Below are 23,237 nucleotides of genomic sequence, written 5' to 3' on the forward strand. Positions count from 1 at the left end.
TAACCACTGATATTATTTTGATATTGGTCCATAAGTATGAACCGTGGTTATTGCTATCCTACAGCAACACGACATCCATTTGCTCTAATGAGTGGTCAAATTATACACTCTTGGGCGGACCTCTTGGTTTCCGGGCGCGTGGCTAAAACACCGACGTGAAAATCGTCTCAGACTTAACCCTGGACAACCACAGTTTGTTTTCATATGCGCTTCTCTATGATATAGTATATCTCAGTGAGTCTAAATGTGAAGAGCCCTCCATAGAACAACAGCAACAACTTTCAATATCCTCGATACTTCAGTACAGTGTTGAGAGGCTGTTTGTTAGACCAGTTTTAACTGTAAGGAAGGTGACTGGGAAAAACGAAATTCTTTGCATATGCGGGGTATTTTTAACTATTTGCACGAAAGAACACGTGTGAAGAAAATTGTATTTACTTTTTCATATAGTCAAATACATATCTATCCTTCCATGCGTGAATGGCACAATCGGGAACTTATTCAAAAGAAAAGACTTCGTATATCCAACCGTATTTTCGTTCTATAAAACTTAAAGAACAAACTAAAAAAACTTGAAACATTATTTTGGCTCATATAGCAACTGATTAAGGAAAACACAAAGCCGGGTTAGGCTTGATTATTCAAAAAAGGATTTATTGAAATGCTAACAGTTTTAATAGCGGAAGAATCTGTGACTCAAAGCTCAGATTTTCTGGATGTAGAGCTTACTTTTAAAGGAGATTCCTGAAATAAACTAGACAGGAAACTCATCATAATTTCTTCCCGATGACCTCACTATGACGTCATAATTAAAGGACAGATCCTTCCTTCAGCGCATTGGAAGGCGGTACTCACTTTGCTTTGATTTGCGTTATTAGAAAAATAGCATCAAAAATAACACAATTAACGATGGCGTTATCACAATCAAATGAATCTAAAATTTAATGCCAGCATTTCAACTAGTTTATGAGCATTTAATGCGGAAAAATAACAATATATCAAACAACATCAAATATTGGATTGAAAAGAGTATATAATATTAGAGTGGACAGGAAATTTGAATTGTGAGAATTGTACAGCCAAATAAAGTAGCCGCTTTGGCACTGGGAGTGAAAGATATGTTAGGTCATTGACAAAGGTCGAAGACACCCATGATAGCCGGGAGGCAAATCATTCTAGAGTTGCACAGAATCTAGGCTGAATATTTTAAAAACATTGTGTATGACCCTATTGAAAGGTATACTTGTCTCCGCACTGAAAATGATAAGCCACAGCGGACCTCACAGGAGACCATCGGTTGGCAACAAACTATCAGTGAAGGTGATTGTCATTATGTCACGTATAGAACATGTGGCATTGCGGAGCTAATTATCCAACATAAAACGTTTCCTGTTTGGTCTTAGTTTTGTTTTCAACGTCTTTTTCCATTTAGAAGAGCAATCGACGACTCAAATTTGTAGGAATCATTATTTTTATATATGTCTTTACTTGGACTTTTTCAACTCAAAGCAAAACAACTTTTTCATGAAAATCTTGCTACAAAAAGGCAGTGCTAGTTAACTTTAAATCATGTAGGCTAAGCTTTAAAACAAACGTGTACATGCTTGTTTATGGACACTTTTCTGGCTGCACTATAAGAAAGTTAAGTTGCCACTTTCTTGAAAATTGAAAACAAAACAACTGAGTGGATTGGAGAAAAACTAGAACTTCAGAAACTGATTCCCGTGTGTTACTTGAACATAAATATTGATAGATTCCGCATTCTCTATTCTCTTCTTAAAGTAGCTTTTATATATATATATCTTAGCTATTAAAGATACCTTTTCTCTATCAAACACTTTAGAATTTCTATGCAGAGTTTATAATGGAAAAGACTTCCACTGAGGTAAAATATAAAATGCTTTACTACAGGTTAAGGAGGAATAAAAATTGCAAAACACAAAATAAAACCCAGTAGCATTCATAGAAGAGTTTGCTTTGAAATGTAAGAGGGTGTGGTATCAATAATAATCTTGACATATAGTTTGGCATATCACAATTAAAGCCAAGACTAAAAACATGATGAAAGAATGCTGTAAGAAAAATGCATCTGTGCTAGATGCAATCAGATCATCTGAATTAGCATTGCTTGCTCCGATGAAGAATTGTCAATGCAATGAAAATTGTCTGTTTTGGCTGCAAAATGAACCTCAGCTTATTTTGCGAATATAAAAACAATCTGTTAAATAAACAAAAACTAGTGATTAAACAATAGCAGGCAGTTTAGAGGAATTTGGGTGGGATTTGTGGTAACATGCGTTTGATCGTGATGCTTTAATACGAATCAAATACCTCGCATCGAGGTGAAACTAGCAGAATGCTATTGCGGCGGATTATGATTTACATGCATTTGTGCTCGACAAAAACTTGTCATTTAATCCCTGGCAGCCATCCGGTGACGAAAATCCTACTTAGCTGCTACACGTCTGTAAGTTTAATGTGCAACATCGTGGCATTAACCTATGTGATGCCTAATTGTGACGAGTTCATTACAAATTAATAAACGGTAGAGCATTCAACGGCAACTTGAACCAACAAATTTCCTATGAATATGCCATAACACAAATTCTAATGTCGATTTTAGCTTATATAAGTTCAAAATGTGCAACTCAACATCATGTGTTGTATTGATCGGTGGTATTTTGATAGAGAAATCGAGGCAGTTCTTTTGTCATTGCTTTTGACGATATCACTTTACTGCTCAGTATAATTCATTCTGCCATGAAAAATTTCTGATATAGGAAGAAATCCAAAGACCTCACTTTCTCTCATGCAATTATGTTATGTCAAAATTGTTATTACCACATTATTAGACCAAAGTTAGTTCAACCGAGCAATGTAATAGATAAATACAAGATCTACATATTCATGCTGTCAAACCAGGAGAGTTTTCAGAAATAATCTTTTTAAAGTTATTTCATGCGTAGAAAGAATTCGTATCAATTTGAGTACTGAGTAAACTTGAATTATTCGTCAACAAAAGAAAGTTAACCTCATCTTCATTCTTATATTTCAATTTGACTAAGATATGTCTGAAGCAAGAGTTCAGGAGTCCAGCACCAATGCATTTGGGTAGATCAAGAGATATGTTGTTGGATTGGAAAGCTCTTTCAACAACCAACATACACATTCATATACAATCTGAAAATGTTTACTTCAGGAATAGGAAGTTGGCTTCTTCTAGAGGCCAAATTTGGCAAGACAAATGCATAAATCTCCAAATAACCGTTCGTTTAATCCTCATGGAAAGATTTAGGTGAAAGTCACATGCCAAGTTTACTCTGATAGAGTGGAAAATGTTCAAGGGAAAACAAACTTTCTTCAAAAACACACACAGAATGGGTCGTGTTCTTTCAACAAAGCTGTGTCAGCGTGTTGTAGAATTTTCTAGGATGAATTTCTTTGTGCGTAACAAGTTACTGATAATGAGGCCTAGATGTGTGTATTTTAAAAAGTGAATGAATACTCTCCCGTATGGCTATATTTCCAATTTATATTCATACAGGCAATTAATCTTTAGAGAAAGACACTGAGGCAATATTTCAGATTGTAAACAGTGTCTTTTAAAATGTTATCACATCAAAATCAGCACTTTTCTATCTATACTGCTTCTATACTATCTATAATATATTTTTTTTTCATTTTAAATATCTGAAAGGGTTTTACTGTGGACCCAATGGACCTTATATTATCTTGATTTGTTTTCCAAAAGTCTCAGTACATTCCATAACCTCCCATAAACAATATTAGCAAAAGCGATTTTGCAAGGAAGCTTCTGAAAATTTTAATTAACTCCTGAATGAAAACGATATCGATGATGCTATTGTATAATCCTTGACAAAGAAAAAAATTTACCACTTGTTATCTAATATGAAACGAATTTTCCTTGAAATGATAAAATGCGTGTTGAAAAAGTTTGTTTTCTTGTTAAAAATTTTCGAAACTATAAACAAGTTGAACGGTAACCAGGATGCAAAGAAATACTTCAAATTGTTTTGTAATGCCAGAAGTAGCATTACCTCGGTGTATCATAGAGAGTCTAACCCATTACACAAAGCTTAGACGCAATCAAAAGCTTACCTTAAGGCAAGATAAGTGTATTATGAAATGTCGCAATACTATTTGAAATGTTGGTCACAGTGAAATGCGAAAGACATAGAGCGCGCCTAAGAAGCAAAATAGATTCATTTGCAATAATCAGCTTTGATCAACTATCCCTTTTGTCAGAATGCTTTTCCTGAGTTTATGTATACTATTGTTCAGTAGCATTTGCCAAAGAAGAACTTAATGTTTTTGCAAATCTCTTCAAGCTATTAAAGGGAAGTATCGTGTGAAATATCTGTTTACGAAAAAGTAAACAAGGAGCCTCAAGCTGCCAAACTCATGTAAGCAATATCGCAAAGTGAAGTCACTGATATTAACCAATAGCTCAAACTTTTAATTTTTGACAAGAGTGCAAATCTTCATTTCAACACTCTAGAAACAAACATGACAAACTATAGTAGCGCGATAACTTTTGAAATAATTGTAGCAGCATTTACCAAGATGCTTGAAAATATGCCGAAAGAAGAGCAAACGATCTACCCGATGCTTGTGGAAATCTCGCGAATCAAGTTTAGTTGCTAGAGATTTTAAGCGTTCATCCTTTCCAACATTCTTTTAAATTTTAAAGATGTAGAGATTTTGATGAATTTGATGATACTCAAAAATGCCTTTGTTGAGGGGAGAGACAGAAAAATCTTCAATTCGTATGATTTATGAATAAATGACAAGCCTTTATCTCTTGTTTTATTTCAGATCTAATTTCGCTATGTTCAAATAAAGGAAAAATTAAAAAAATCTCATTATTTCTTGTCCAAAAATCTAAATTCCTATCTACGCCATTTCCGTTCTCTTCCTGTTTGTGAATAAGGCTTTTTTGCAGACATAAAAAAGTATCCTCGAAAATTTTCTAGTGAGACCCAAACATGATAGTCTTTAGCTATTTGTTGCTAAGGAGAAGATTTTTTGATTTCATGACTGATACAAGGATCCCCTCTGCAGTAAACCTCACGTGCAATTAGGCTAATCTCGTACCACATTTTAGAAGGTGCATGCAATTCTTAATTGAAATGCGATTGATACACAGGTTCACGAGTATCATAACTCTTTGTGGCTATTGATGTTAAAGTTCCGAAACGAATCTTGTCGTGTAATAGGCACGCAATCAAAGGACTCAAGCTGATCCTGTGATAGCATCTACACGGAAGCATTTGAAATTGAAAGGGGGAAATAAGCAATAGCAACTGGAAGGTATTAAACTTAGATACGTGAATACCTCTTGTAGCATTGTTTAAAGGCAAATGCATAAGAGGAAATTTCGTTTTAATCAAGGTTACCCTGACACAACAAAACTTCAACGTCATAAGATTTAAATTGCTTTGAAAGATCCATAATTAGTAATTCACCACAAGCAAAGCCCACAGATACAGTGCAAAAAAGATAAGACCTTACAAAAACGTTCTAACTTTAAAAAAATCCAAGAGCCTTCACGTAGAGGAAAGAAAGCAAAATTCTTAAAAAAAATTAAAGAATGACGCTTAAAAGGAGATTGACAAGTTACAAGGAGATTGGCAAAGTCAAACACAAGATTCCTTTACGACCAGTTTTAACTGTGCTATAACTTATAAGCCACATACAATTCAGCTATAGATAGTCCATCTGACATCTAAATAAATTGCAACTCGATAATAAGAAGTGACGTTATGAAAGATCTCATAAACTCTATATTTGACCCATGTTCCTTCATTGTTAATACTTTCTTTCACTAACTGCGCTGCAACGATATCTTTACAGATTGCTCATGACAATATCAGTTACTTAAGCCTACAGTGCTAAATGATAGCACATTTCTGTATTATCCAATGGTTACTGATCTTTTGCTTTGTCATCAAGACGAAAAAATTTCATAGCACATTGTACTGGTGTATGCGCTGATTTTCAATACACTTGCCATATTTAGAGGCAACGCGCACTAAAATATTGTGTTATCAACATTACATTATGAGATTAGCTATCGTTTCTATTGAAAAGATTCAAAAACATGATTGATATGGGTTATAAGATAATTTCTGATTTAATATGCAACTCATACATATTTAAAATTTGAAAGGCTAGCAAAGAAGGATAGTATCTTTCTGTTAAAATATTTCTGCTCTCAGAAACCTAGCTATACAGCATATGGAAATTCTTTGGCAAATATCTGTATTTGATAAATATGTTCTTTAATGGCTTTGTAAATTACTAATTAAATATAGCAAATCTTTCAATTCTCCTTTCTCTTGTATATTTTATGAAAACAGCAAAAAAGATATCTTAAATGATAGATAGGCAAACCAGAAAAGGGCCTCAGCATTTTATTTTTCTTGCCAACGGGACTTCCGATATTAAGAGAAAACTGATAAGGTCCAACTTTAGCGGGCAAACATTGCTTTGAAAGTAAAGAACCAACGATTTACAAATACACTGCTGGCCCTAGTAACTACTGCATATTGTCATCTAATTTGTATCGATTAAGTAAAGATGAAACACTTTTAGGCTGATCATTTCATTCAATCACGGGGAACTTAGAAGTGGTAGCTTTTGTCATTCAAATCAACACAAATTTATAAATAACAGTTTCAATTTTTTGCAAATGTTATCTCCAAGGGAATGACAATAAATTATATACAATATTTGCTGGCAAGATTTAATAACTTGAAACTTTTGGAAAAGAAGGTCTAGTATTTGAAGAATTTTTGAAAACATGATCAATTTTATCCTTGTTTTGGAAATACAGTATCTAATTGCTGCAGAGCTCATTATTAATCAAAATTTCCTAAGAGATTGTCTTGTTTTTAGTAATGCACAAAAAGAACGTTCTCTTCTTAGTTTTGACATAATTTCCTTACAGCAGAGGAGATCCTCTAATTTAGATATTTTCTAAAGAAACAAAGTGAACACAAAGAAAAGTATGTAGTTGACATGTATTTAGAGTGGAAATTTATCATCTTCGCTGGTGACAATTTTTTCAGGCTTAAAGAAACATTTTGAAATGTTTCATAAGCAAAGGCAAGAGTGTTTCTTCAATGTATACACTACTCAATCCGTTTTAATAAACAAAGGAAAAAATCGTGAATTTGCGGTAAGGACAGGATTTAAAAGTTTTCATTATGTCCACGCTAACAGTACATTGAACACTACCTAACAATAAATAACAAGGCCACAAATTAAGGTCTTCATTCTTTGATGCATTGCAAATGAACTTTACTTTGACTTTGGTTTAGTCCTGATATTCAAAAATTCCAAAACACAGTAAAGCCAGATTCTCCTTGTCAATTCATTTTAGCCTACTCATCAGGGGTCACTCACAACAAATTTGCTATTCTAATCGTGTTAAAGCTACCGTGATATTCTCTAGCTCACTCCATCGTATACAACATGCGCCTTTGAAAAACAGGAACCTGTTGCTAATCTCGCCTTAGTTCCTGCCACAAACGTCTTTCATTAAATTTCTTTATTTCATAATTCTCGGGTCTCGTGCTCGGTTTTTCACCGCAATTGATTTTATTTACTTCAGAATACAAAACTGTCTTTGTAAGAAGATACAAAAACAGCCAAGTCTGCGAAAAACGTCGAGGTTATTTCTTGTAAATTTGGACCGAGTAATTAAACAATTGCATTAGACTTCGCTAAAGATGAAGTTACGAGACATCATGTAGAAACTTGCTAATGACTCGCAAAATTGTCTCTCTTTGATTATGGCTTACATTATCACATTTCATATTCTTTTTTTAGGGCAAGTTTATATTATAAGCCCAGGCAAACTGAAATTCAACATTGCCATTCCTGAGTTATGCAGTCTTAATATTCAGTGAAAAGTTATGTTGAGTCACGTTATTAGGTGGTTCGAAGATCTTGAAAATTGAGCAGAGAGCTCTTGAAAGGCAGTATAAAGTCGAAGAAACTGGGAATTGTCTAAAGTCTACGTTAAAGAGGCGGTTGTAGTATTATTGCAGCATTATTATCATTATCATTATTATTATTATTATTATTATTATTATTATTATTATTATTATTATTATTATTATTATTATCATTACTATTGTAAGACCAAGAACCTCCAAGATGAGAAAGGAGCAAGGCAGGCAACAACATGGTGCGTTCTAGTGTATCCCGCAAATGAGAGGTTCGGGACTAATGTGAATTGGCGTTTGATCATTGTTCTATTTTTATACTAAAACTTTCATTAAGTTTCAAGGAAAAGCAAATCTTGTTGACTTCAGAGAGGAAGAAACGATTAATAGAGAAGGTTTTGAATGATGCGAAATCTTTTTACTGTTAAGTTGTTATTAATAAGAGTTCCCAAGATCTTTGATGCGGCAGCTCCTAAAATCATTCTCGCGTCGAATAAGGTAAGAGAATAAAGCAGGTTGTACTTTTAATTCCATTAAACTCAGACTGTCCATGTTGCTTTTCTTTGAGTTGTCGTGTTAAAAGTCCTATCCATTTTCAGTTTTCCTAAGTTCGAGTTTTCTTGAACTCTGTTCAATGAAGTCTGTAAGGTCATAGACGTAAAACAGCAGAGAAAGAAATGTGTTTATACTGACTTGTGCTCTCTTGTTGTACTGAAAATCATAAAACTTGCTTAGCCCTGAGATTTTTGACTGAAAACAAAGCGCAGCCAAGTTTGCATTTCACAATTTTGGGAAATATGGAAAATTGACTCACCTGGTGCAAGTGGATTAAATCCAGTTGGCTGCAACGAAGGAGGGTGTAACTCTGCGAAAGGCATGCTGGACCGGAAGCCATCCATCGGGCCCAGTTCTCCAAATCGTGTAGGAAATCCGAAATGATCGAAACCGGGTTGGTCGCGGTCATCTGCTCGAGCTCTGTGTCCTGTGCAGAGAACAGACAGAAGGTTACAATATAGAAACGAGTTAAACTTAATGACTCTGAAACCGCACACACCGAGTAGATCATAAAAAAAGCCTTTTTAAAGTTAATCTAGCATTCAAAATTTTCCTATATAACGAGAAAAATCACCATAGCTGTTGACTAACTGCTTTTTACTGACTTCTAACAAACAATACATTTTTAGTTCTCGACAATCTCTTTCACTGTCATAAACTAATTAGTATCACAAAATGCAATCCCACTAAAATTATAGCAATGTCCCTTAGGCATTTCTGTTAGACAAGCAGAACATTACAGGCCGGTATCAACAACATGGTTGTATCGCCGGTCAGTGCGGTGATATAAGAGCAACGAGTTTAAATTTGTAGAGTTTAAACGAGCTTCACTTGTTCTACTCGGTACCTAATCTGCAAGTTACTAGGAGGAGATGGAATCTGCGAATTCCTGTTCTCTTAATTTCAAGTCATTTCAACTCAAAGCTATGTGCTTTTGTATAATCCAGGCTGAGACGGTAAATAGCCTAATGTCTTTCATTCACATTGGCAAGGAAAGACCCCTCGTCGAGGGTTAAGCATACATGGAGTCATGTAAGATCCGAAGCCGTGAGAACTCTATTGCCTTGCAAAAACTCATTCTTCGGGTAACATCTTGATATATAGCTTAAATTTATAGCTGACAGTTGTCCTGATTCTCTGAAAGTTACGCCAAGATTTCATTCATTAATGTACATTTCAATGGCCTTTAAGCATGATACAATACAACTATGCACATTTAAAACATAATTAATAGATATGCAAGAGACAAAATCAAACTTCGAGCTATGTTTAAGCGCCATCAAGTAAAGCCCAAAGCTGTTTCTTTAGTGTTTCTATAGAAGCAATTGTACCGATGAATTGGATTAAAATTCTCGTGTTCCTTACAACAGTATTTTAATGATATTTTTTAAAGATTTGCTTAGTATTACAAAATAAAAGGCATCACAGAAGTATTTTAATAGTATTTCAGAATATGAATTAAGTATAGAATAAATAGCGCAGTCAGCAGGCCATTTTGAAAATTTTATAATACTAACAAGGATTTTTTGAGGCCGAAAAAAAACGAAACTAAATATGTGTAGTAGAAATAATATATAAATTCTTCAATATCTTTTAAAAGGGTTGACATTAGTCCTTTTCTACACGAATGTAGAAATCCATAAAAATCACTTTATTACAAAGAATATTAAAGATCCGTCAATGACCAGTGCTTTTTGGCTTGTTTGAAGCATTTCTACCGTCTCTGATTTTTAATAGATTCGAAAGATTCAGGGACCTAAAAAGTCGTCCATCCAACAACAGAAAAACTGAATAGTTTGTAAAAGAGTCACTCATTCAAAATATAGAAAGAAAGAAAGAAAGAAAGAAAGAAAGAATGAATGAATGAATGAATGAATGAATGAATGAATGAATGAATGAATGAATGAATGAATGAATGAATGAATGAAAGAATGATTGGATGAATGATTGAATGAATGAATGAATGAAAAGTATACAATGATAAATTAAAAAAATATATCAAAGAATGGGTTGGTGATCGAATAAAAGAATGAAAAAAGAAACGAACAAATGGATGAATGAATTATTAAGTATAAAATAAAAGTTTTAAATATAACGCCCAAGTGAACGACGATCTAATAAACGAACGAGTGGATGAATGAATAAATGAATGAATGAGTGAATGAATGAATATTAGCTTTCACAACAATGTTTATAAGAAGAAGTATTTTCTTTGTCTACAAACATAATAAGTACTTTTGTGCTTTAAGCAGAAATGACGTGAATTCCGTTAAACAGTTAAAAAAAAGAAATTGTTGAATAAAGAATTGTGTAAGCCCTGAATTAGAACTCTTATAGGAAATCAAATTGATAAGATTCGATGGTGACGTATTATAAAGGAAAACTGGAATTAAAGCCATAGAAGCGTTACAGTAGGAACATAAAAACCAATTTAAGGTAATTATGCTTATGATGTTATGTTTGAATATATTGTTATCTTTTTTAGAAGTGGGGCGGGACGGGGGCTGGCAGATTGTCCCAGGTCCCGGGCTGATAAATTTTCCTAAAAATCAAGACGAAGGTCATAACGAAGGCAAGGAAAGTAACTATCACAGTTTTAATGACGTCATCACGGGTCCTATCTTTCCTTTTGCCTTTGGCCTAAGAAAACCTCTGATTTGATACATGTAGATGGCATCTTCAAAGGAAAAATTGATCGGTTTCGAACAATAAATTCCCAATGGATTAACAATTTTTGCGCCTTCTCAATTAAGAAAAAAAAATTAGTTTTATAATACTGAACATTCCCTCTATCTTTCACGTTTGATAAAGTCTTTAACCTTTCTACAACTCATATTTTTATCTTTGCAAAGTTTAAGTCTTTATCAGTAATTTCGGTTTAATTAAGAGCAACTTATCAACGACCTTCGGACCCTCGGAAACAACACCGCGTCATTTTAATTCGACCGCTTATGTTAATCGTTACTTCATTTGGTTGATGACGCAATAACCATCAATGTTAAATATTTTCTGGTGGACTGTTATGAGAGCTGTGGCCCGCTACCATGATATGTAACCACTTTTACCACTGAGGAGATAATTGTCACGTGATATTGGAAGATCAGTTAGCATTAACAGCCACATTAATGCAGTTGATCCGACCAGCTATGGTTTCATTCCTATTGATGAACCATAGAAAGTAACTTATCTTTAACAACGTCTAAAAAGAGGGGGCAATTATTAGACACGCTTAAACTATTTAACTAGAAATGGACACTAAAAATTTCATAGTTTATCCCAACACAGAAAGATTGCAAAAATCTTTAGGAATGATTCTGTATTTTAATACCTTTGGACAACATCTTCGAAGCAATATTAACTTTATATTCAATGAAGTAGCAAAAATGGCCTCGTCATCAAGAAGTCGATAAATTGATCACTGCTTTATCTTATAGAAAGTTAAAATGCCGTTTTCGAAAGAATTTAAAGGCTCTGGTAACATATAAATTTTATTGCGTGGTTTAATTATCTGAATATGTGGTGTGAGTATGTAATATTCGCTCTTGTCCTTCAAAGATTACGATCAAGTAGGAATGAATGAAGTTAAAAATTCCGAAGCCTGCTTGAACAAGGCACTATTTTTTAGTGCAAATATGATCCGCATTAGAGCCACGCCCCGGAAGGGACAACGGAGCGTATAGGGATATAAAAACGATCCGGAGTCGATATTTTTTCAATTTCCTATGAAGGGTCGTTTCTAATAGAAAATGATTTTATCCATTCACGGATCATTGCAATCATTTGTGAGTCATTCCACAAGACGTCAAATGGGGTTGTGAAATTTGTCTTCTATAACTTGGTTGTAAAAGAGCCAGTTTGTTAAAAACTTTGCGTTCAACGGCGGAGCTTATAGAAAGACGGCTCCATTTCATATTTGAAAAGTAGAAATTCTCAACCAAATGTACACTGTATACAAAAAGCCAGCTTTCTCTCTGCACTTTTCGGACACTGATGCTTTTCGGACAGTGGCCATTTATTTACACGCATGTAAAATTTTCTGGAGCCTGCTGCCATTGTAACACAACCCACCCGGCTAAAAGTTTTCAAAACGAAAACCCCCTGCTCATGGTTGGCATTGCTTTAAAGTACAAAATGAGAAGCTCATAAACTTAAATTAGGCTCAATGATACCAAATTCAACGCACACTCAATCACTTCAATGCAGGAACAGGTTGTACAAGCAAGTGCTAACTAACATTTCAGATAACCGAGTGGCTTTTGAGAATGGAACGTTTTTCTATCAATCGACACGCTGGTATTATTCAAACGATTCAGACACTTAAAAACTAATATCATCCACGATTAATTCGTGTCGTATTTATATACTCTACGTCTCACTAAGGTGGCAGGAATATCTCTTCGTCAATGGCCCATTCACAAAATATTTGCCAAAATTATTCCATACCAGACAAGTTGATTCTTGAATATTTGACATAATTACAATAAATAAGCATAATCAGTCAACCATTGACTGGTCGTTCTAACTAACAGAGGACAAACTCACGTTAGCACTTAAATTGCTTTGAATGACCGGGCCTAACATAACATCGTTAAGCAATATGTTGTAGTTTTCAGATAGCGTTAGGAAAGAGTTACGTCTGAACGACAATTCGACGTTACTAAGCATGCGCAGTGATGGAGAAGATAAAATGCTATAAACATGCTACATGACCCTCAACGTCATACTGTATTCCTCGTTTCCTGCTCAGCACATTGCTGTATTGTCGAAATATTTCACCCTTGCACCACAATTTCCTTTGAAACTTTGAATATCTAGCTTTTTCAACTTTCTTAGGTTTGAACTTTTTTGATTTTTTTATGAACCAGGCACAACCTTCTTATGAAATATTTTCTTTTAAAAAACGCGTGTACTGTGTTCATGCATATAATTAATACTTTCAAGGGCATACTTTTCTTGCAAAGAAGAGACCGAATAAAATCGCTTTGGTTTGACCCACTGTTGAACGTCCGTGTCCTGAAAGCCTGGCATATGGTGACTGATTGCAGGCAATCGGTCTGTTCAAATGAAAAGCGGATAACTATGATATCAACGGAACGTTAATTCAGGTTCAGCGCTGTTTAATTAAACTAGTAAATCAGGGGTTTATAGGCTTGCTGAATTATTCAGGCTTTGATGAATCCTGATGATTCCCTTTTACGAATTGTCATGATTATTATTATAACTCTAAAGCTTATCGGTTACGATAATCGTAATCATTTGAACGACTTAGTAAACTTTGGTTACATGATAAATGAGAAAAATAATAATAATGTGCACATTCGTGATCTATAGAAAATTATACCTCTTATTTTAAAGATTTTCTATTTGACAGTGATACCAGCACGAAAAATTAACATGTTACAGTGGACTTTGGCTCTGTTGTGGTAGGCAACGCGCAATTTGTTGATATTGATAAGTTTAATCCCAAATAGAAACGGATCGCAAAGCCAAGATGATCCACCATCCATGTTATGTGCAAGTCCGCTGGTGGCGAAGGCTGGTCTCATGGAAGGAATCCCTTTTATTGTGAGCTGGATGAGCCCTTGAGAGTTTCTACTCAAAATAAATTAGCCAACGTATGCGGTAAACCCGATTCTTTGTTCTCCACAGTCAATCGGATAGGCTAGTGAATGCATTACAAGGACATGCGAATAAACTAGGACTGAAGCATGGCTTGGCCTTGTTATGGGCAAGTGGTTTCTGGCTACCTGACCTCTGCGGTCAATGTTGGCCTAGCGTTTTTTAAAAGATCCGTTGTAGTAATCCAGAAATTGCTGAGAAGAAAGCTTTGTTTTGATGAGTCTTTCTGAGCTTGTGTTTTTCATTTTTGGTTTTTGGACCTTTGGGCTAGCTGCATTTCATAGACTTCTAGGGTTTTTTATCATATCGATTATACTATTTGATGAGATGCATATCAATAAAGCATATCAATAAAGTGGATAATGTTTACACGTTGACATATCATGATGACAATTAATGAGGATAAAAATTGCGATAACTGATAGTGACTTTATGTTGATTTATGATGATTAATCACGATTATGATTATCACGATGAATGATGGTGATTAAGGTGATTTCTGATAATGATGATGATGAACTAAGATTTAGACTTGATGCTTATAATGACTATGGTGACAAACATGCTGCTGTGTTTTGCATTACACTATAGAGGTTATATTTGATAAGCATTTCATTTTTGAACAAGCCCTTTTTATTAATGAGTCTCTCTAAATGCCCTTGTACTCTGTTGGTAGATAGAAGATGACCAGGAAGATGATCAATTATAATGGCCGCTTTGCAAAGCTTTGGCCCAAGAAGAAATCGGACAACCCACGAAGAACAATTTTTCGTGATTGTTTAATCGATAAAAATTCACCACAAACGAATAAATCCAGGCCCATCTTAGTTCGTTACCTCCTCTAATACTCTATGGTAATACTACTCCTTGCTAAGTGTCTGCGCTAAATCACGTGCAGTGAAGTGGTTTTAAATTCCTCATCACACATTTTAGATTACCTCAGAGCAACCAAGTTGCCTGCAGAAAGGGATGATCCTGTGACAAGCCTCATGCCTCATTAGCCACGACAACTGAGATTTATAATATCCATTTCCCATAGTCAAACGCGGAAGAATAAATTTTGCACTTAAATTATAAAGTTTGGTTATCCGTTAAATTCAGAGCAATGCAAAATTTTCAAGATCCGGTTTCAAAAAATTAAAATTTAGCATCGTCTGGTTGGACAATGTGTAAATAATAGCTTGTTTAATAACTGTAAGGTCTATGTCATATTTTCAAAATAGAAGTGGTGAAGGTGAAAAGGGGGAAAAATGTGACAGCTTTGCATTCGTGGTGGTTCTTAAAACTACTTTCTAATTACAGTGTCCTTATGGTCGCAGTCTCGTTTTTAAAATCTACATACATATAACTTTCCTATTGCCAACAAAGTTTTGTCTCAATTCCTGATGTAACAACCTATGCAGAATCGACTAGGTTTCAGTTTGTGTTTTTGTTTGATAAACTAGTATATCTTATGGATTGATTAAATTTTAATGCACTCTATGGGCTAACTACCGCGTCAATAACAATAGTAAATTAGGCTATTTGAAACCAAGGGAATTATTGATAGCCAACCCGCAAGCATTGAATCGAGATTTCTTGTTTAACTGTGGCTTTGATTCTGCAACCAGAGTATCACGGTGCCGGGAGAATGAAATTGGCCATTCGACAGTTAAGAGACAGTTTGAAAACAAGCTATTCACAATCAATGAAGATACAAGCGTCCATAACGTGGCAGATGCTATCTATCAAATCAAATGCTCTTTGATAGGCTTTTATTAGGAGCTTTACGATGGCAAGCGATCCACTGAAATTGATACACGTTCGTGGCTAAAAATTTATGAAAATATTCTCTGCTAAAAAACTTTAGGGGGTAACAACTGAAAGGTGAAAGCAGGAATAATTCAAAATGCAAAATTACATTTACCAATGACTATGGGTTTAATTTACAAGGTTATCTTGAAAATATGTCTGACCCCCTTTGATATTCTGTAATATCACTTAATACCTTTACCTTACATCGCTCTTCATTCAGCTGTGATATCTACATCTCTAAAACTTAAACTGGCCGGCTTACAGGGAAATCTTACGGATATTGTTTCCAATTGTGTTTTATTGCAGCTTTGCAAACTAATTCAGGCCCGTCGGAACCGGGGGGCTGGAGCCCCCCAATAATTGTCAAACTGTTGTATGTTTCCTTTTATAATGGTGTACTGAATGAGAAGGAGAACAATGGACAGCCCCCCTCCCCCCAATATGAATTTCGTTTCGACGGCACTGTAATTCCAAATTCTTTAGAACTGGCCGTCAGTCAACCAATGTAACTTCTGTTTCAAACAACGAACAAATCATAACAGTAAAATGTACAAAACGTACATCTTCAGCAATTACTTTGGTAAACACGACTTTCATTTAGAATAAAAACAGTGTAATGATACTATCAAGCTCAACATAATTGCCATTAAAAATAACACAATTATTACATTGCTGAAATGCCAGAAATATCTTAGGCCATTTGTAAGCGTGGGCCTAAGTGAAAACAGTCAAACCTACTTTCTAGTTGCCTTGCAGCTCTTTTCTTTGAATTATTCACGCGTCTAAATGCCTTAATTTTCGCGCTCGCCGAACAGACGCTGTGAGTACCGTAATACGCTTCCTAGGAAACACGAAGGACAGGGGCCTTGCAGCTCTATGGCTGTGCACACGTTGGTTAGTGTTATGTAAATACGAGACTAAAACCTACAACTTCAGGGTCAAATGCCAAAGAAATTAAAAATGAACAAAATCTAAGCTATGAACCTAATCTGTTGTTGAAATGCAACTTAGTTTGTGGGCTCAAAACCGCGCTCAAGTCGTTCGAGAGAACCACTACAAAAACTTGTTTCACACTGGACAATGAAGCGGTTTAAAATAACAGTCGACGCGGTCGAGTTTGAGGAGAGCCACTACTGTTGTTAATTTAACCTCTGCCGTGGTCGAATACATTGGTTTTATCGATTTACTAAGAACATTTGCGGGTTTTGATTATTTGTTAAACATACCAATTGATATAGGTGATATTTGGTAATAAACAAAAAGTAATGAACTCGGCGGCTTGGTTAGGCCACTGCTTCCACTACAGGTACGAGTGTCGAGTTTAGAATTGCAATGACCGCCTCATTGTAACCATCAAAGCTCGCGTGCGAACTGCCAAAAGTAGTGTAATTCTGTTTTGCAAAGCTGGTATGGTCACGGCAGTGTCCAAAGAATAGGCCAAAGTTATGAACGATGGCTCACGAATTCGGATACACGGTAATGCAGTTGTAATTGTATACATAGGTAATGGCTTAAAGCGAGGCACTTAGCACGGCAGTATCGGTTGGGAAAGTTGTGAAACAAACAAAGTTTTTGCTTAAATTTTTCTTTTACAATTCTGGGGTTTTAAAGGATTCAGAACCAGCCTTGACCAATTGTATTCAAATAGAAAACAGCTTACGCACTGATTCTGCGAAGCAGCTGGCTCTGATACACATGCGCCCAAACCCTTGCTTCGGTTATCTACCGGGGATGGCTTCAAATCCTAACTTCAATACAAATCACTGCAAGCGAGGGGCAAATCACTCTAAGATTGTTTTATCTGAACATTCCCAGAAATCCTTTTGTTTTAGGGAAAATCTCGTACGCTATTTGCAAGAGTGAATCACCCCTCGACTGCAAGAATCTTTTTCTGTATGCAAAATGAAGTCCAGTGGCGGACTTTGCTGTAGCTATGAAAGAGAGTAGGGGTAACTGGGGGACAGATTGTGCTTAAAAGCCAGCAAACATAGCTGCGTGGCAGTTTGTATGCATTTTTCAAATGCAAAGTTCCTCTCGACTATTGCGCCTTTACTAAAAAACTAGTGAACCCCTATCAGCTACTCTGAAAAACAATAAATGGGCGATTGGACAATCATTCGAATCTTCTGGAATCAGGAAGGAAGGTCTAGGTGATAGGTTTAATGCTTCTAACCTATTCGTAATAAATGTGTCGCTCGTTCCGCCCTTTTTTAAAATTAGTGCCAAAGCTTATGATTAGAATCTAAACTGCCCCTGGAAACAACATATTAAAAGTCAAAAACAAGTTCAATGCTTCCACTGTAGAAATAGCAAAGAAATTTCCATAGCAGACCAAATCAAAGCTATGCTCAAGGAATCTAGTGGTTTTAATCATGCATTCAATTTGTGCTGAGAGCTGAAAGGTTGGCAAAAGAGATTTTGATATCTTACGAAAGAAATTTTGCCTGTTTTTGTAATTGTTAGAGACAGTCGTCAAAAAGCCCCTGGTTTTCCCATCAACTCTGTCAGAACGCCGCCAAGTAGTGGCACAACTAAAGGTCTTTTAAACTGGTAATTAAAACAAGTACTTTGTTACTGTTGTAAGGGAAAATAAGGAGAAAGTGGGATTTAGTTAAGCAGAGAACAGTTCTTTAGCAGATGGCATTCCTGTACATTGAAGCAGCCCGAGATAAGACGCCTTCGCTGGACACCAATTATGTTTATCTCCAGAATATTCATTAGATTTCGACAAAATCTTTTCTGCAAGATCGAAAGAGTTTTCAATGATAAAACAATGATCTCGTTAAGGACTTAACCCGCTTATGTATTTCTGTACCATTGTAAAAGCGTTTTACGTTATAACGTCGCACATTGCAACATCTGGACAATCCCCTATTAGTTACTATGAATTATTTACCGAGTCTTAGGCTTCTAGCTCAAAATTAGCCGCCTTTCCATGAAATTCATGAGTGTCGACCTCGCCATGAATATACATAGAAAATTTACTAAAACGGAGCGTTGCCTGTTAAATTAAAATCAATTTGTGAATACCGCGAGCACACGATCCGAGACTTCCTCCCATATGCAACTAAAATGTAAATAAAATGCAAAAGCAACTGCAAAACGGGCAATGTTAATACATTAGGGGTAATTCGTGCTCTCAAGCGGCAACAAAGAGAGTAGAACTTAATCCCCATAACAAGGCATTTTGTCGAGTCTAGGTCGACCTAGGGTCGTTTTAGAGTTTTCACGATTCTTACACCCTCTGCTTGTCCTTGCCTGTTCATGTTGAAGCACATTATGCAGATTTAAAAATCATGAAATATTGAACTCCAAACTTTTCTTTGTACTTCAGCTAACTAATAGCAATTGTTACCCGTTCTACTAATGTTTTTTGTAATTTGGAAAACGAGAGTTGCACGTTTAGGGCCAATACTGGAGAAAGGTTATTGCCTCCTTTCACCCGGAATGGTATATATCTGGGAGTTGGGGTACCAAAAAAGATAGTACTATAATTACTCAAATATGCAAGTATCAAGCTATGGGGGTACGGGTAGCACAAAAACAGGGATGTCTCAGAGCAACGAACTATTAGTAGCCAAAAGCACTTTGCCAAGCACACCCGTCAATAGCACATTCCCCGACTGTTCGGTCGTGGATACTCTCGAAATGAATTTGTGGGCAACGACTTCTTTGGTCAGCATTATCCTTCCCTACCCCATTCTAAGCTTTGGTTACGCTAGCCGAGCGATGAAAGCATTAATTCAAAATACGAATACAGATATAGGAAATGACAGTCATTTGATACTTGCTTTCGCAAAGGCTTTTTATGATGATAAATTTAACTGTTGTGAAATTCATGAGCATGGTTCGTATTACACACAGAATATGTAATACCATAAAAGCTGGTTTTCTATTTTATGCTAAGAGTTTTGAAGGGAAGCGAAGGCTGTTTCAAGTGAAGTCGTGGACGGAAGGGTACCTCATTATTTTGCTGAACGGATTTCCACTTAATTCCATGCTAATTCCATCGCAAATCTCAAATCGTTGCAAATACAAACCGTGTGTTTACCAGCTTGGAGAGCTGCATCACATGCGAAAATACCTTCTCGTCTGATAATCAAAACAGACTTTCCTTCTTTTCTGTCTACAGCAACAACCAAATCATCTATCTCTCCTGATATCTCTAATATGTTACGATACACTTGTAAAAATGCCGGTGAATGCAAACAAACGCCCAAAAAATTTTCTTTCTTGAGATGGAGATTCAGGTTTCACTAGGCTAAAGTTTGAGCATTCTCGTTACAAAAATTGGTAACAGATCTGCCAATATTATTGCAGTGAGGTTTCTGTACAAGGCGATCATCTTATGAGTAGCCATATTGATAAGACCTCAGATCCAGTCTCCTATTTAAGTCTCAGTTTTGTTCACTAGGGGTGGGAAATTAGGCCAGTCAAATATTAACATTTAAAGTACTAGGAATCGAAGATGTTCGGACCTAGAAACTAGTAGCCAAGATAATTGCTATACTCATGTCATGATATATTGACTATTAGTGTAAAAATAAAATAAAAAACTTCTTTAGTTGCATCATAAATTCATCTTCAAAAGTTTAGGTATAAAACGGCAAGAGCCGCACTTGAAGGCCCCTCCTTTAGAGCTCATGTGCAAAGCAAATATCTCCATGCCACAAAAATTGGTTTGAACTCGCTCGACCTGGTTAGTGTAGGAGCAATTGGTCGTGAAAAATCAACATTGCATGCGTGAGACATTAGGTTTTCACCCACAAAGTGTTTGAAAGGTAGTCAGTGGCACGCAATCCATGGTCAAGTGAACCCATTCTAGGGGTCAGCTTCAAAAAGGAACAATAAACCAATTCCGTGCGCGGTTTTTCGCAAAAAAATCAGTTTAGCCGTGAATAATAACATTGCATTGAACACTGAATAACTTCAGGAGACAGTAATCAAAAATATTCGATGAGGTCCAAAGGAGATGACCTTCAATAACAATGTCAATTGAAACACAAGAATTTTCAGTTATTAAAAGTTAAACTCAAAATTACAACGAATGCAGTCTCCCAATTATTTATCAACGGTTTAGCATGTGACTTTTTCACGATGTTTTTTATCCAGTATAGATTGTCTTTATTTAATTCCAACCCCTGGGTTATAGGGGCGGGAAATATTTTTTATCTTTCTTTTCTACTGTAATCACAAGAATACCATATTTCAAACAGATACAGAAATACCATCCACCAAACATACCAAAGAGTTGTTAGGCTTCTGTTACGCCACAATTAAATCGACCTTTTCCCTCGTAAATTTGATAAACAGCTTCTTAGCATCTAGGACATGCACCTTTTTGGTGCCAGTTATGCCTTCGTAGGATTTTAACGTTATGTCGATTGCATAATTTATCGTAGGTTGATCGGTACGATTATTACAGGCTATCAGTACAGCCATCACGCTTTATTTTCAACACGAGACAGCGAGGCTACACAACCCCATCCCCTCCAATTCCAGGTCTCCCTCCGAAAAAACACACACTTTATTATAACATATTTCTACGGTCATTCAAGTTGCTGACGATTCAAGTACCTTATAACGTTGCCACTTCGAACAAATATAGAAACACAGAAGGCTGGAAAACAGTCGACGTTACCTGCAAAATTTGGCAGCGTTATCCTTCTAACAACACTAGCGAATTTAAGTGAAATAAAATGATTTTAGAAAGCCCTGGTTTGAAGGGCCAGTGCCTTTGATAAATAGTCTCAAAATGGTATAATGTACTTTTGATCCGTCTATTGACAGTTGCATTGAAGGAAATTACGACCAAACAACATCTATTATTCTTAAATTGATTCTCTTGATTACATTGTAATTGACTTGATCTCTAGACACAACGGGTATTGTGGCAGCCGCTAGATCTATAAAAGTTATGATGGCCAACTAGGACTATCAAATTCCCAATATATAATTTATTCGGGTATTTGCCAAGAATTACTGAACAATGTTTGCTGATTAATTTTGCAAAGTTATGAAAATAAGCATTTACCAACAACAAGACTCCTTGGCCCATGTTCCAAAAATAGCACCAGCATTGGCGAACAGAGGATAAAAGCTCTTTTGTTTTCACTCCTCGTCGAAACTGTTTTTCATTGAAAACATTAAGTCACACAAAACTGATTAATCTAAAATATGTCCATTGTCTTTGAAAGAGTTACAGCAAAAAGCCGAACAGTGTTTTCGCTATTTTCAAGAAAAGAATCCCTTGATTTCTACATGTATTTTTTGATGAGCCCTGGAACAACTGTTTCGGTCGATCTTTTAGAATAAAAAATGATACATCGCTATTAATTGCCTCAAATAGAGACAGTGAAAAATTGGAATATTGTTTACCTATCAGATAAACAGGATATTTCAGGGAAAAAGGATAAATTGGATAGCAATATGGTGTAATCTATATTTACAAGCAGAGCGCTTTATGCTTGTTCTCCATGAAATAAACTAAAAGGATCTCTTGATACCGGTGTCAAAATCTAGACAACTTTTAATGAAATAAATTTGGTCTTTTTTATTTAAGCACAAAGGGGGGAGTTTGTTAATTAATTGTTCCGTTTCTAGAATAAATATAACTTTTTACGTTGAGCATCAGTAAAACATAAAAATAGAAATATTCTTTGCAGGAAAGTTAATAGCATGCAGACAACCGCCCTTTATTCGACTCGGGGGCAAGGAGCTAAAGTTTTCCAAAGGTTTTAGTCAGCCCCTACCTCGGTAGTCACGCTGTCTCGGCTACCCCAATAATGTCGGTACTTCATAGATTAATCATGAGCTTTTACACTGACTCGGTGAAGTGGATGAGTAAAAAAATTTACGGCTAGCAATCCTGGGGCATATATTTCTATGTGTTGCATACATGCCGCCAAAACCCCTCCATGTCCACACACAATTTTTGCCACGAGTAACTTAGAACACATAAGCAGTTACATTTTTTTTCGATCTATTTACAATTGAAGCCGAGTTGACCCCTTTCCAATGACGTAACGGAGGTCCCCCGACTTTTAGGGACCCCAAGAAAACATCTTTTTAGTATACTTGCATTCATAATATGACAAAAGAGTTCAGAAACCAGAGCCTGCACGATATCTTATTCCAATAACCAGAGGGCCCTAAACTTAAAAGTCCCTAAAGGCCCCGGCTGCCTCCGTTATGCCACTGCCCCTTTCCCCCAAATAATGTTGGAAATAGCCTCAACAATCCTAGTTTCTAAGATACAGATTACGTACAAATAGTGAATGACGAAAAGAATAACCT

At 35.8% G+C, this 23,237-nt stretch overlaps 1 protein-coding gene across 1 annotated transcript in view; it reads right to left on the minus strand.

The window, feature by feature from the left end:
• LOC135685169 (runt-related transcription factor 1) overlaps positions 1 to 23,237 on the minus strand; it is a 41,828-nt gene that overhangs the window by 13,220 nt on the left and 5,371 nt on the right. Inside the window, exon 3 of the mRNA XM_065201004.2 lies at positions 8,788 to 8,955. Coding sequence (XP_065057076.1) covers positions 8,788 to 8,955 — 168 coding nt within the window. The remainder of the gene's footprint in view (positions 1 to 8,787; positions 8,956 to 23,237) is intronic.

Source organism: Rhopilema esculentum, chromosome 15, assembly GCF_057945365.1.
Source record: "Rhopilema esculentum isolate cy_ngs chromosome 15, ASM5794536v1, whole genome shotgun sequence".
Taxonomy (NCBI): Eukaryota; Metazoa; Cnidaria; class Scyphozoa; order Rhizostomeae; family Rhizostomatidae; genus Rhopilema; species Rhopilema esculentum.